The sequence below is a fragment of the Bidens hawaiensis genome, unplaced genomic scaffold (genome assembly GCF_021521415.1).
Source record: "Bidens hawaiensis isolate Kalapana, Puna unplaced genomic scaffold, B.hawaiensis_p1.1 tig00026875_1, whole genome shotgun sequence".
Classification (NCBI taxonomy): Eukaryota; Viridiplantae; Streptophyta; class Magnoliopsida; order Asterales; family Asteraceae; genus Bidens; species Bidens hawaiensis.
The window spans coordinates 162,708-175,449 of record NW_027494334.1 but is presented as its reverse complement, the minus strand read 5'-3'; the positions used below and the strand labels follow the sequence as shown (position 1 = coordinate 175,449).

Below are 12,742 nucleotides of genomic sequence, written 5' to 3'. Positions count from 1 at the left end.
GATTAATAAATAAACATATAAAAAATAAAACGTTAACGAGCTTGGCTCGCGCTTTAAACGAGCCGAGCTCGAGCTTGATTTTTTAGCTCAATAAAGTTAACGAGACAAGCGCGAGCCAGCTTGTTTAAGTTCGAGCTCGAGCCCGAGCTCGCCCTGGCTTGGCTCGGGTCGATTACAGCCCTACATTTTACAAACTTATTTAATAGCTCAACTTAACTAATATTACTCCATCACATAATTTATAGCTACAATAGACTCTTTCATCTGTTTGTCATGTGATGACAATTATTTATTTAAATTTTTATTTGTTTGTCTCATGTCACATAACTTATATTTCATACCATGAGGAATCTGTTATGTGGCGACTTCTTCGTAATAAGATCAATCTCAGTATATAAGAAAATCATCTAATTTTACACTTTTACTGCAGCAATGGACTTTTTGGGAAAGGAGATCCAGGTCAGCCTTGCTGTTGCTATTCTTGCTGTGGTTGCCACGACAGCCTACATTTATTCATTGAAGAAAACCAAAGGTGTGTTTTTATCGTAACACAACTTCAAGTCTTATGCAACTATCATATTCTGAATTTTAGTATCCAGTAATTTTTAAATTCCGTATAACTGAATCATGTAACTTCTATATTGTCAGTTGGGAGCATCAATCCTGAAAACTTTAAGGAATTCAAGCTTGTGAAGCGTGTTAGGAACAAAAGGCACACACGAACAAGAAATCAAAGCGATAAAGAACACGAGAATTTTACGTGGTTCGGTTGCGGTGTACAACCTACGTCCACGGGGTAATTAGGTTTGTATTATTTTTTGGTGATATATAATAACAAGTACAAGAGACTATTTATAGACCGCATATTAGGGCTACTCCCTTGCTAAACAAGCTAGAACCCAATTGGGCCCAATAGGGTTAGGGCCGGCTAAAAAAATAACCTCCCTAACTCCTTTAATATGCAGTTGTCTAAATGTGGGTCCGGGGATACCACATCGCCCAACAATCTCCCACTTGGTGTCTTCGGACCTAGAAATGCACCATCTCTTCTGTACTTCTGTAAATGAAAATCCCTCCTGATCTTCAAACCATCCTAATTACCCTTGTCTCCTCAACATTATTCCTGGAGACCAGCTGAAGCTATGCAAAGCTTCAGCTTATCCAGCACCACACACTTGGTAAACATATCAGCTGGATTTTTAGCACCTGGGATGTTCTTCAGACTGATTGTTCCTTCACTGATCAACCCCCTCACGAAGTGATATCTCATCCCTATATGCTTTGTCTTTCCGTGATACACTGGATTCTTTGCAAGTTTAACTGCACTCTCATTGTCACAGTACAATGAGTAGTCGGGTTGTTGTTTTCCTAATTCTTCAAGAAAAGTCTTCAACCAAACTAGTTCTTTGCTGGCCTCTGCAACAGCCATGTATTCTGCTTCTGTAGTTGACAGAGCCACACTTTTCTGAAGTCTAGACATCCAGCTAACTGCTGTCCCTCCCACTGTGAAAACATACCCGGTAGTGCTCTTGAACGTCCCTTTACAACCACCCAGATCAGCATCTGTGTAACCTCTGAGTATGGCATCCTTTTTTCTGAAACATAACCCCATCTTCTGAGTACCCTTCAAGTATCTAAGTATCCATTTGACAGCCTCCCAATGTTTTTCTCCTGGATCTGACATAAACCGACTAACAACCCCAACGGCATGAGCAACATCTGGTCGAGTGCAAACCATTGCATACATTAGACTCCCGACTGCTGATGCATATGGGACTTTGGTCATCTTCGATCTTTCTTCTTCAGTTTTAGGAGACTGATCTTTGGTGAGCTTCAAATGACTTCCCAATGGAGTATTCCTAGGCTTGGTTCTTTCATCATTCATCTTGAACCTTTCTAACACTTTCCCTATGTATTTTTCCTGGGATGGTGTTAGAGTACCTGCCTTCTTGTTTCTAGTGATGTTCATTCCCAGTATCTGTTTTGCTGCACCCAAGTCTTTCATTTCAAACTCTTGGGACATCTGTTTCTTCAACTTGCTTATTTCCTTCATATCAGATCCTGCAATCAACATATCATCAACATACAACAGTAATATGATATAAGAGTTGTTGAATTTCTTCAGATAACAACAATGATCCATCTGGCATCTTTTAAACCCCGACCTCTCCATGAAATTATCAAACTTCATGTACCACTGTCTAGGCGCCTGTTTCAGACCATACAAGCTCTTCTTTAGTTTGCAGACCCAATTTTCTTTCCCCACAACCCGAAACCCTTCAGGTTGCATCATATAAATGTCTTCTTCAAGATCACCGTGTAGAAATGCCGTTTTCACATCTAGTTGCTCTAGATGTAAATCTTCTGCTGCTACAAGACTTAAAACAAGTCTGATGGTAGTCATTTTCACCACGGGAGAGAAGATTTCATCATAATCAACTCCTCTCTTTTGTTGAAAACCCTTGACCACTAAACGGGCTTTATATCGTTTAGACCCATCATGTTCTTCTTTGACCCTGAAGACCCATTTATTTTGCAACGCTCTCTTATCCTGCAGAAGCTTGACTAAGTCCCATGTCTTGTTCTTTTCTAGAGAGCTCATTTCATCCTTCATAGCATTCTCCCACTGGCGAGAATCCTTCATCTTGACTGCTTCAGAGTAGCTTTCGGGTTCACCGTTTTCTGTCAAAAGAATATAGTTAACTGAAGGATTGGAATGACCGGGACTATACCTTTCTGGCTGTTTAGTAACTCTGGTGGATCTCCTGACCCAATTTTCAGTCTGGTCAGGCTGTTGTGGGATCTCCTCGTCTTCAGACTCTGAACTCCCACTGTCAGAAGTTTCTTCTGACTCATTATTTCCACCAGCTTCAAACTCAGGAACTGTGTCGACTTCAGTTTCTGTAGCGGGTTCCTGAACCGGTTCGGGGATCGGTTCAGATCTCTGGTTTTCAATTTTGAATTCAACCTGTTGCTTCTGAACCCTAGAGTTTGGATTTATCACATCTTTGTACAACTCAGCCTCATTAAATGTAGCATGTTTGCTGCGGACTACTTTTCTGCTTTTCGAGTCCCAAAGCTTGTAGCCCATCTTGTCTGACCCGTAACCAATGAAAACATACTTCTTGGCTTTTGAATCTATCTTGTCAGCATTCGGATCTAGGTCATATGCACTGCACCCAAAAACCTTTAAGTGCTCATAATTAACCGCTTTCCCCTTCCATTCTTCTTGAGGTGTTTTGTAACCCAACGGAACTGATAGACCTCGGTTGATAAGATAGGCAGCAGTTTTAACAGCGTCTGCCCAGAACATTTTAGGGAGCCCTGCATTTATCCTCATACTTCTGGCTCTTTCATTTAACGTTCTATTCATCCTTTCTGCGACTCCATTTTGCTGAGGAGTACCTGGAACTGTATTTATCATCCGAATGCCATGCTCAGCACAAAAGCTAGTGAACTCTGAGCTAATGTACTCCCCTCCATTGTCTGACTTCAAGCACTTTACCTTCAGATCAGATTCAAGTTCAACAGCAGTTTTCCATTTCTTAAAAACATCAAATACTTCAAATTTATTTTTAAGAAAGTAAACCCATACCTTGCGTGTGGCGTCGTCTATGAAAGTCACATAGAATCTCGAGCCTCCCAAGGATTCAACACGTGTTGGTCCGAAAACATCTGAATGGATAAGCTCTAATTTCTGAGCTTTAGGTGCTTTCCCTGTCTTCACAAAAGATACCCTCTTCTTTTTTCCAAAAACACATGGTTCACAGAATTCAGATTCAACCCTTTTAAGATCTGGAAGCTTTCCTCTGGCGACAAGCATCTTCATGCCCTTCTCACTCATGTGGCCGAGTCGTTGATGCCACAACTTTGATAGACTCGGTCCACTCGTTACTGCATTAGCACTACCTGCAGAAACCTCAACCATATACAAAGTACCCCGTTTCTTTCCCTTGGCAATTACCATGCTACCCTTGACGACCTTCCATTGTCCTCCCCCGAATGTTACATCATAACCCTGGTCGTCTAATTGCCCAATGGAAATTAACATTTTTTTCAATTTTGGAATTACCCTGACATCTTTCAATGTCCAAATTGTTCCAAAACTTGTTTTCAAGTCAATATCTCCCAACCCAGTAATTTCCAAGATTTGGTTATTAGCAAGACTTACAGTACCAAAATTGCCCCGTCTGAAATTCTTCATCTTTCTCGAGCTTGAGATAGCATGAAACGACGCACCTGAGTCCATAATCCAGGACTCGACTATATCCTCAATACAGCAGATCAATGCATCATCAGAATCTGATGCTGTTGAGGAGGCAACATTCACTTCTTTCTTGTCTCTGGGTGGTTCTGTACATTGACTTCTGAAATGACCATTCTCATTACAGTTCCAACACTTTATGTCGTTTCTTGTTTTTGAACTCCCTTTTCTGTCTCTTGATTTTGATCTTCCCCTGTTACTTACCCTCTTATCTTTCTTTCTACCTCTTCCCTCAGTACTTAGCAAAGTACTGGATGATTCACCTGCATTCTTTCTCCTGATATCCTCTCCTAGGATCAAGTCACGAATACCCTCGAACGTGAGTTTGGTGGTTCCGGCTGAACCACTAACGGCAGTGACTGTTCCTGACCAACTTTCAGGTAACGAGGACAATAATAGCAAAGCTTGCACTTCATCATCAAATTTAATATCAACAGATAATAACCGGGATATGATAGAATTGAACTCATTTATATGAGAGGTAACAGACGCACCTTCCCGCATACGCGTATTCACCAATTGTCTAATTAAGAATACCTTATTAGACGCGGAAGGTTTCTCGTACATGTTTGACAACGCGGTCATCAAACCCTTGGCAGTGGTCTCATTCACTATATTGAAAGCAACGTTCTTAGCCAACATGCATCTGATGACTGCTAGGGCTTTCCTGTCTAGATCGGCCCATTCTTCATCCTTCATATTCTCGGGTTTTTGACCTCTCAAACATGGAAGCAAATCTTTCTGGCATAACAAGTCCTCGACTTGCATCTTCCACCATCCAAAATCCTGCCCATCAAACTTCTCGATTCTGATCTTACCGTCCTCAGTCATTATCTTTACCGAGTTTCTAACGGAAGCAACCTGCAATACTGATCAGAACTGTTTGACCTCTTCTGGTCAAAAGACAGATTGTACTGTAGCGCGCACTGTTCACACGGCGGCGGTACTGTAGCGGCGGCGGTACTGTAGCGGCGGCTAGGGTTTCTGATTAGGGTTTGGTGGCGACTGGCGGCTGGGGTTTATAGTGTGATCCTTGCTCTGATACCAGTTGTTAGGAACAAAAGGCACACACGAACAAGAAATCAAAACGATAAAGAACACGAGAATTTTACGTGGTTCGGTTGCGGTGTACAACCTACGTCCACGGGGTAATTAGGTTTGTATTATTTTTTGGTGATATATAATAACAAGTACAAGAGACTATTTATAGACCGCATATTAGGGCTACTCCCTTGCTAAACAAGCTAGAACCCAATTGGGCCCAATAGGGTTAGGGCCGGCTAAAAAAATAACCTCCCTAACTCCTTTAATATGCAGTTGTCTAAATGTGGGTCCGGGGATACCACATCGCCCAACAAAGCGCACACAGCTCAGTCATAACGTGGCCAAGTTTAGATTTGCACTTCCTACACATACTTCAGTTTTGGGCCTTCCTATTGGTCAACACATAAGTTGCAGGTATATTTATAGTGCTTCTTGTTAACTGATAAATCCATATCATCAATTCTATACACTTTTTGCCTCTAATGCTTGACATGTTAGTTTCTGTCTTTAAAATTGATGTGAATTCTGGCATCTTAGGGAAACAGATAACCAAAATTAGGCTTGTAAACGAACTAAATGTAAGTCAAGAGTCAGCCGTTCGGCGGGAAGTTCGTTTATTTTTATAAATAAAGGCTTTGTTCATTTAGTTAAACGAACAAACATGGGCACGTGCCCTGTCCATTCATTTATGTTTGCGAGTGTTCGTGTATATTCATCCGCTCAATTACATTCATTTATATTCGTTAGTTTAGGTTTGTATAAGTTTGTTCATTTACATTCGTTTATATATCAATGTAGATCTTTATTATGCATATTATAGTTTAGTCTAGCTTTATGAAATTAAAATATCATCCATTAAAAATTAGTCTAGTTTTATTATTTTTAATTCTAACAAATTGTTTTTCAAGCTCACTTTTGATTGGTGTTCGTGTTAGGATTAAACGCACACACGAAACCGAACACACACACGAAAGCAATAAACGAACACGAGGATTTAACGTGGTTCGGTCTAAACTGACCTACGTCCACGGGTGGCAACTAGGTATATCTTTATTGAGTGACCAAATATTACAAGTACATAATGTTGTTTATATAGAGACTGAACTAGGGTTAGTAAATTATTATGCAAGAAATCTATACCGGGCCGGGCTTGGGCCCGACCGCCCACACCCGTCTCCTCTTTTGACTTCATATAATAAACCGGGCCAACAAGGCCTACGAACCCAACAATCTCCCACTCGGAGGCCTTGAGTACTCTCGTCTGCACTCCTGATTGTACTTCTGTAATCTGAACATTAAACTTCTTCTAGTTGCCACCGCCTTCTCATCAATTAACCTGAAGGCCCGTTGAAGCTCCCCGGAGCTCCAACACGTCAGTCATGGCTGAAACTGCCCCTGACCCGTTCTCTGTCCCTATCGGCTCCCACTGTAACGAACTACCGGATCCTGAGATAACCTGAGAACAAACACTCTCCATATTCAGCAAGTAATTCATTGGAGAGACTTTTACAGCTGGAATACTGGTTTTCTTAATCCACTGTCGACCTGGGACTGTAACTGAAACACGACCTGTGCTCCCACTGTCACGATGTCCCCCAACTGATTTAACCTTCCTAGCTCGTTCATCCTGAATCTTCACTTTGGCTCTGGGTTTGTTACTTGCAAAACGAACCTTCTTCTGCCCACGAGATTCTGTGAACCGGACTTTGTCTTTCACCAAAACTGGATCCACTCCTTTCGGTGACATATCGACCATATACAACGAACCCATTTTCTTGCCACGAGCAACCACGAGATTCCCTTTGACTACTTTCCACTGCCCATTCCCGAACTTAACATCGTGCCCTTGGTCATCCAACTGCCCAACTGATATCAAACGTTTCTTCAAACTTGGAATAACCCTCACGTCTTTCAAAGTCCAAGAAGTACCGGCTGAAATTATCAAATCAACGTCTCCCATACCCGTAACCTCTAAAATATCATCATTCGCTAGTCGAACCTTTCCAAAATCCCCAAATTTAAGATTCTTCATCGTTTCACTACAGTGAGTGGCATGAAACGATGCACCAGAATCCATCACCCAAGCATCAACGCTACTCTCAACACTACAAACCAAAGCCTCATCACTACTGACCCCGTCATCTGTGTCGTCTTCTGTAACGTTCACCTCTTTCTTACCATTCGGACACTGATTCCTGAAGTGTCCTTTCTCTTTACAACCCCAACATTCAATATCCTTACGAGTCTTAGACTGACTCCTCTTCCTGCTCCCACTGCCTCGCTGTTTTCCCCTACCTCTACCTTCTGTGACTAGCATATTGCCTGATGATTCACCTGAACTTCTGCGTCTTGAATCTTCTCCCAGAATCAGATCTCGAATCCCATCGAAAGTAATATTTGTAGACGAACTACAAACTGCAGTCACTGTTTGCGACCAACTGTCGGGCAAAGAGGATAATAACAAGAGGCCTTGAACTTCATCATCAAACTTAATGTCAACTGACACTAAGCGGGACAAGATCGAATTAAGATTATTGATATGAGTTGTAACTGACCCACCCTCTTTCATTCGAGTTGTCACTAGCTCTCTGATAAGATAGACCTTATTCGCTGCCGAAGGCTTCTCATACATGTTGGATAGTGCGTCCATCATACCACGGGCTGTGGTTTCTTTCATGACGTTAAACGCCACATCTTCCGACAACGACAATGTAATACAAGCCCTAGCTTTCTTGTCTAACTTCTTCCAATCTGCTTCTGACAACTTTTCTGGTTTTTCATCCTCGAACACTACATCCAAGTCTTTCTGACAAAGTAGTGCCTCAATCTGCATCTTCCACCAACCGAACTTCTGTCCGTCAAACTTCTGTATCGAAACCTTTCCGTCTTCTGCCATAACAATGACTAAAACGAAAAACTGGATTAAAAAACAGAGACAGAAACAGCAACACGAGCCTGAACTTAACGATTGTTCTACTGAACTCTGTTAAACAATCAACCTATTTAACGTGCAGCGGAATAACGAACTGTAAATCAGAAACCGAAACTTTAAACTGAAACGATAAAACCTGTCAAGCGCGGTTGACACTGGTTCACTGCTTCTTTAATGCTTCTTATGACTTGACAACTGTTCTTCAACAAAAATAGGATCTTGATTTGTTGTCTTAACTCGTTCTTGCTGAACAACTCCGGCGACTGGGTATGGCGGAACCCTACCGGAGATCACCCCTTTCTTCCCTGCGGCTGAGTCGGTAAGACTCTAGCGGTGTTGCGACAGCAACATCAAAGTTTTCTCGCGGCGAAAAAACGATGACGGCCGAACCCTAGCGCAGTAGGGTGGCGGCGGCGGAAGGTTGGTTCCCGTGTTCTTCGTGTGATCCGAACCTAAGCTCTAGATACCACTTGTTAGGATTAAACGCACACACGAAACCGAACACACACACGAAAGCAATAAACGAACACGAGGATTTAACGTGGTTCGGTCTAAACTGACCTACGTCCACGGGTGGCAACTAGGTATATCTTTATTGAGTGACCAAATATTACAAGTACATAATGTTGTTTATATAGAGACTGAACTAGGGTTAGTAAATTATTATGCAAGAAATCTAAACCGGGCCGGGCTTGGGCCCGACCGCCCACACCCGTCTCCTCTTTTGACTTCATATAATAAACCGGGCCAACAAGGCCTACGAACCCAACAGTTCGACTGTTCGCTCGGTTATGTCCTTTTATGTTCGTTCATCTATGTTCAATTATTTTCAATTGTATCGTATGCGTTTGTTTATACTATTAACGAACAGACATAAACGAACATGAACACACTCATTTTCTTCACAAGCGAACATGAACAAGAAAACCTCATTCGTTTATTTGTTTGTGTTCGATCGATTGTTCGATTAAAGTTTATGATAAGACTCCACCTTATCAGCGGGTCAACCCATCTGGGTCCAAAAGGTCTTGGGTGGTCAGTTACCCAGTCAACCAGGAGCAAAGGTTTAGGGCTGAATTAGTGGGGGGTTGACTGTTGACCATTGACGGTCAAAGGCTGAATGTTAGGATATATTAATTACCTAAATTATGTTATAAGTATTTCATTTATGTTTTAGTTTTCAATGTCTTGTTTTATTATGATTATCAAGTTCTTGTAATTGGAGACTTACCATCTCGAATTGGTTAAATGGGAGACTAGCCCCTCTCGAATCGGGCCAACTATCTTTTTATCTCAATAAAATATATATTTTAGTTTTTGGGTTTCTATCAGTTTAACTAATGAACACAAACATGCCTTGTTCGTGTTCGTTCAATTCGCTTTGCATGCCTAATCAAAATAAACTACACGAAAAGCACTTCAAATAGGAAATTATCCGTTCTCTTTGGTAATAAACCATACCAATTTTTATTCATGAAAACTGTGACTTCAAAAGTCCAAAAGTTACTATCTTTCAGGTATTATAATCTGCTTTCTACATCTGCTTCACTGTAAAAAACGTTAACGTGTTTGTTCCTCGTATCATTAACCTTACTTTCCACTTCAGGGGTAAAGACAGCCAAGGGGAAGAGGTTATTAAGCCATACACCCCGACCACCTTAGATACTGATGTGGGATATTTTGAGTTGGTTATTAAGGTACACATCAAAGTTCAAATTTGATTCAACATTCTAACATAAATGATTAATTTTAATGCTGTATATGACTATATGTATAGATGTACCCACAAGGTCGAATGTCCCACCACTTCAGAGAAATGCGCAAAGGTGACTATATGGCTGTGAGGGGACCTAAGGTACATTCACTTGTCAATAGTTATAATTTGATTAATCTTGTATATCGTTTGGGATTGATAGCAATAATGAGTATTTATACTTGGTTTGCATCATTGTTCTTTTTCCTAGGGGCGTTTCAAGTACCAACCTGGCCAAGTTAGAGCTTTTGGAATGATTGCTGGGGGCTCGGGAATCACTCCAATGTTTCAGGTATATATTCATTCATGAATCTTATTGTTAACATTATATAGAGTTATTTGTTTATTTTGTGATTTTTATTTAGGTTGCTAGAGCTATACTAGAAAACCCAAAAGACATGACTGAGGTGCATCTTATCTATGCTAATGTTGCATATGAAGACATCCTTCTTAAGGTAAGTATTAATGTTTTCTATATGTCCACATTTTAGAATTTGTTTGCATGAACGGTTATGGTTGGTACTTGTTTGTAATTGACTTATTTAATAATTTTCAGGAAGAAATCGATGGACTTGCAGTTGATTACCCTGATAGGTTCCATGTGTACTATGTATTGAACCAGGTATTCAGATAAATTTGATTATTGTTTGCTATTTGTATGAATATGTGTTCATTGGGCGTCTATATATACATACATGTAGACATGTAAACATACATGTGCAGTTGTATACATATAAATACACATAAATACATGCATACATACATACACTGATACACACATACATGTATGCGTACATATACATACACATACACATACACATATACATATACACATACATGTATACACATTGCATATTTGCATATACATATGTGTTACAATTTGTTGTTTATACTTTTGTAGCCACCAGAGGAATGGATAGGTGGTGTTGGTTTTGTATCAAAAGAAATGATCCAAACCCATTGTCCTGCACCCGCATCCGATATTAAGGTACGGTCCCAAACACACTTTTAACTTTATCATTTGTTTTTTTAAGTTATTGAAAATGTGCAATCTCAAACACTCCCTAAATATAAAATGAATAATATTTTCGAGCACGCAGGTTCTAAGATGTGGACCGCCACCAATGAACAAGGCCATGGCTGGTCATCTAGATGCTCTGGGATATTCACCGGATATGCAATTTCAATTTTAAACGTTCTGCAAAATTTTCCAGTTTAGTTGCATTTGTTTTGGTGACATTTAGCTTAAATTTATGTTGAATTGTAGTTGGTGGAAAAGTTTAGATATTTCCAAATGGTTATTCATTTCCTGGTGATAGTTGTATGACTTATCTATTGGTCACCCCAAATTCAACTGTGTGCTTTTTAAGCACAACTTACAATTAAGATAGTCATCAATTCAACTATAATTGTCTAAAACCAAGTATTCATATGCATTTGATCATGCTTAAACATCCAAGAGTGAATTTGAGCTTCATTTGCTTAATATGTTTTATTTAAATACACTGCTGAAAGTATAAATAATCATTTAAATTCATTCATGGTACTCAATAAAACTAAATTGGTGGAGAATTTTGTACCCAACATTTTTTAGGATTAGGCTTAACCAAAGTGAAATCCCAGATTGGACACCATTTGATAATGATAATCAAGTGAAATGGTAGTGGGAGTATCGTCACATCCCATTTCCCATACTTTCTTTTTCTAATTATTTTCTTTTGATAACATTTGAATAATTAAATAACATGTATGTGTCAATGTTTAATTGAGTGAGGTAAATTTGGGGACGAACATGATTTTTCTTAAATTAAGGAGATGAGTATAAAGATGGGAAATGGAATGGATTTGTGTTTTAATGTGATTTTCTTAATTTATAATATTGATTAACTGAGTATAATTTAGATATTTATCTAAAAATAAAAGCATTTCATGGGATTCTTAGGGTTGGTTTGGCTTGTCTCGTGTTATTTATAAGGCTGGTTGTTGTAATGGGGCTTTAAACATCAAGTTAAAGCGTCACATCACTGTCACGTAAACAATAGAGAATTAGATAACACACCATTTAACACTACGTTGTTGTTTAAAGCCTCGTTACCACATTAAAGTTCCACTATTTTCTAGTTAAAACAATTTTGGCCCACCGTTTCTTCTTTGCCATCCCGTTAACACGTTAAAGGCCCACCCTTTACCGTTGGGACTTCATGTCCCGAGTCCCGACACGATGTCCCCGTCTTCATGCCCCCCACGACTAGTGGTCTAATATATGTTTAGTTCGATTTAATTGTGTTTCCGGTTTACTTATCAGTGTTATAGTTATTTAGTAATCATAAAACCATAACAGAAACTAGACTACAAAGTCGGTTATCAGAAGGTCGTTTAACTAAACAATCGGTATTATTAAATGGTTATCTCAATTTATTTGATTTTTTCTGTCGTCACTAATTCAAAACCTTTTAATCGGGAATCTAAGTTACCCCTATGATCGTTTTTAATTTTGGTGACTAAACCCTTCTTTAGTTGACTAAAATGGCCAATTCTAGTATTAAGGTTTTATTTATTGTTGTAGTTATATAACTATACTAATGTTACTGTTTTAACTATATTAAGTATTTGTAATATAATACTACTCCCGAGAAGGAATCTATTGATTCACTCACTCTTTCTCTTTTTTAATATTTATATAATCATGTCTAAGTTGAATTGTTTAGTAAGTGTTTTGTGACTATTATGTCTCATTATCCCACGTAAC

General features: G+C 39.5%; 1 protein-coding gene across 1 annotated transcript; it reads left to right on the top strand.

Annotated features, from left to right (window-relative positions):
• The first annotated feature begins 432 nt into the window (after window positions 1-432).
• On the top strand, window positions 433-11,322 carry LOC143574276 (NADH--cytochrome b5 reductase 1-like). Its single transcript, XM_077058934.1, has 10 exons — window positions 433-532; window positions 649-698; window positions 5,625-5,722; window positions 9,847-9,937; window positions 10,018-10,095; window positions 10,205-10,285; window positions 10,359-10,448; window positions 10,550-10,615; window positions 10,895-10,981; window positions 11,094-11,322. Exons 1-10 carry the CDS (start codon window positions 433-435, stop codon window positions 11,184-11,186), a joined length of 834 nt encoding a protein of 277 aa, XP_076915049.1. The 3' UTR covers window positions 11,187-11,322.
• Window positions 11,323-12,742: the final 1,420 nt, after the last annotated feature.

Coding starts and splice junctions, on each gene's coding strand:
- LOC143574276 (XM_077058934.1), top strand. CDS start 433: ATGGACTTTTTGGGAAAGGAGATCCAGGTCAGCCTTGCTGTTGCTATT. Junction 10,096..10,204: donor TGGCTGTGAGGGGACCTAAG/GTACATTCACTT, acceptor TCTTTTTCCTAG/GGGCGTTTCAAGTACCAACC. Junction 10,449..10,549: donor ATGAAGACATCCTTCTTAAG/GTAAGTATTAAT, acceptor AATAATTTTCAG/GAAGAAATCGATGGACTTGC.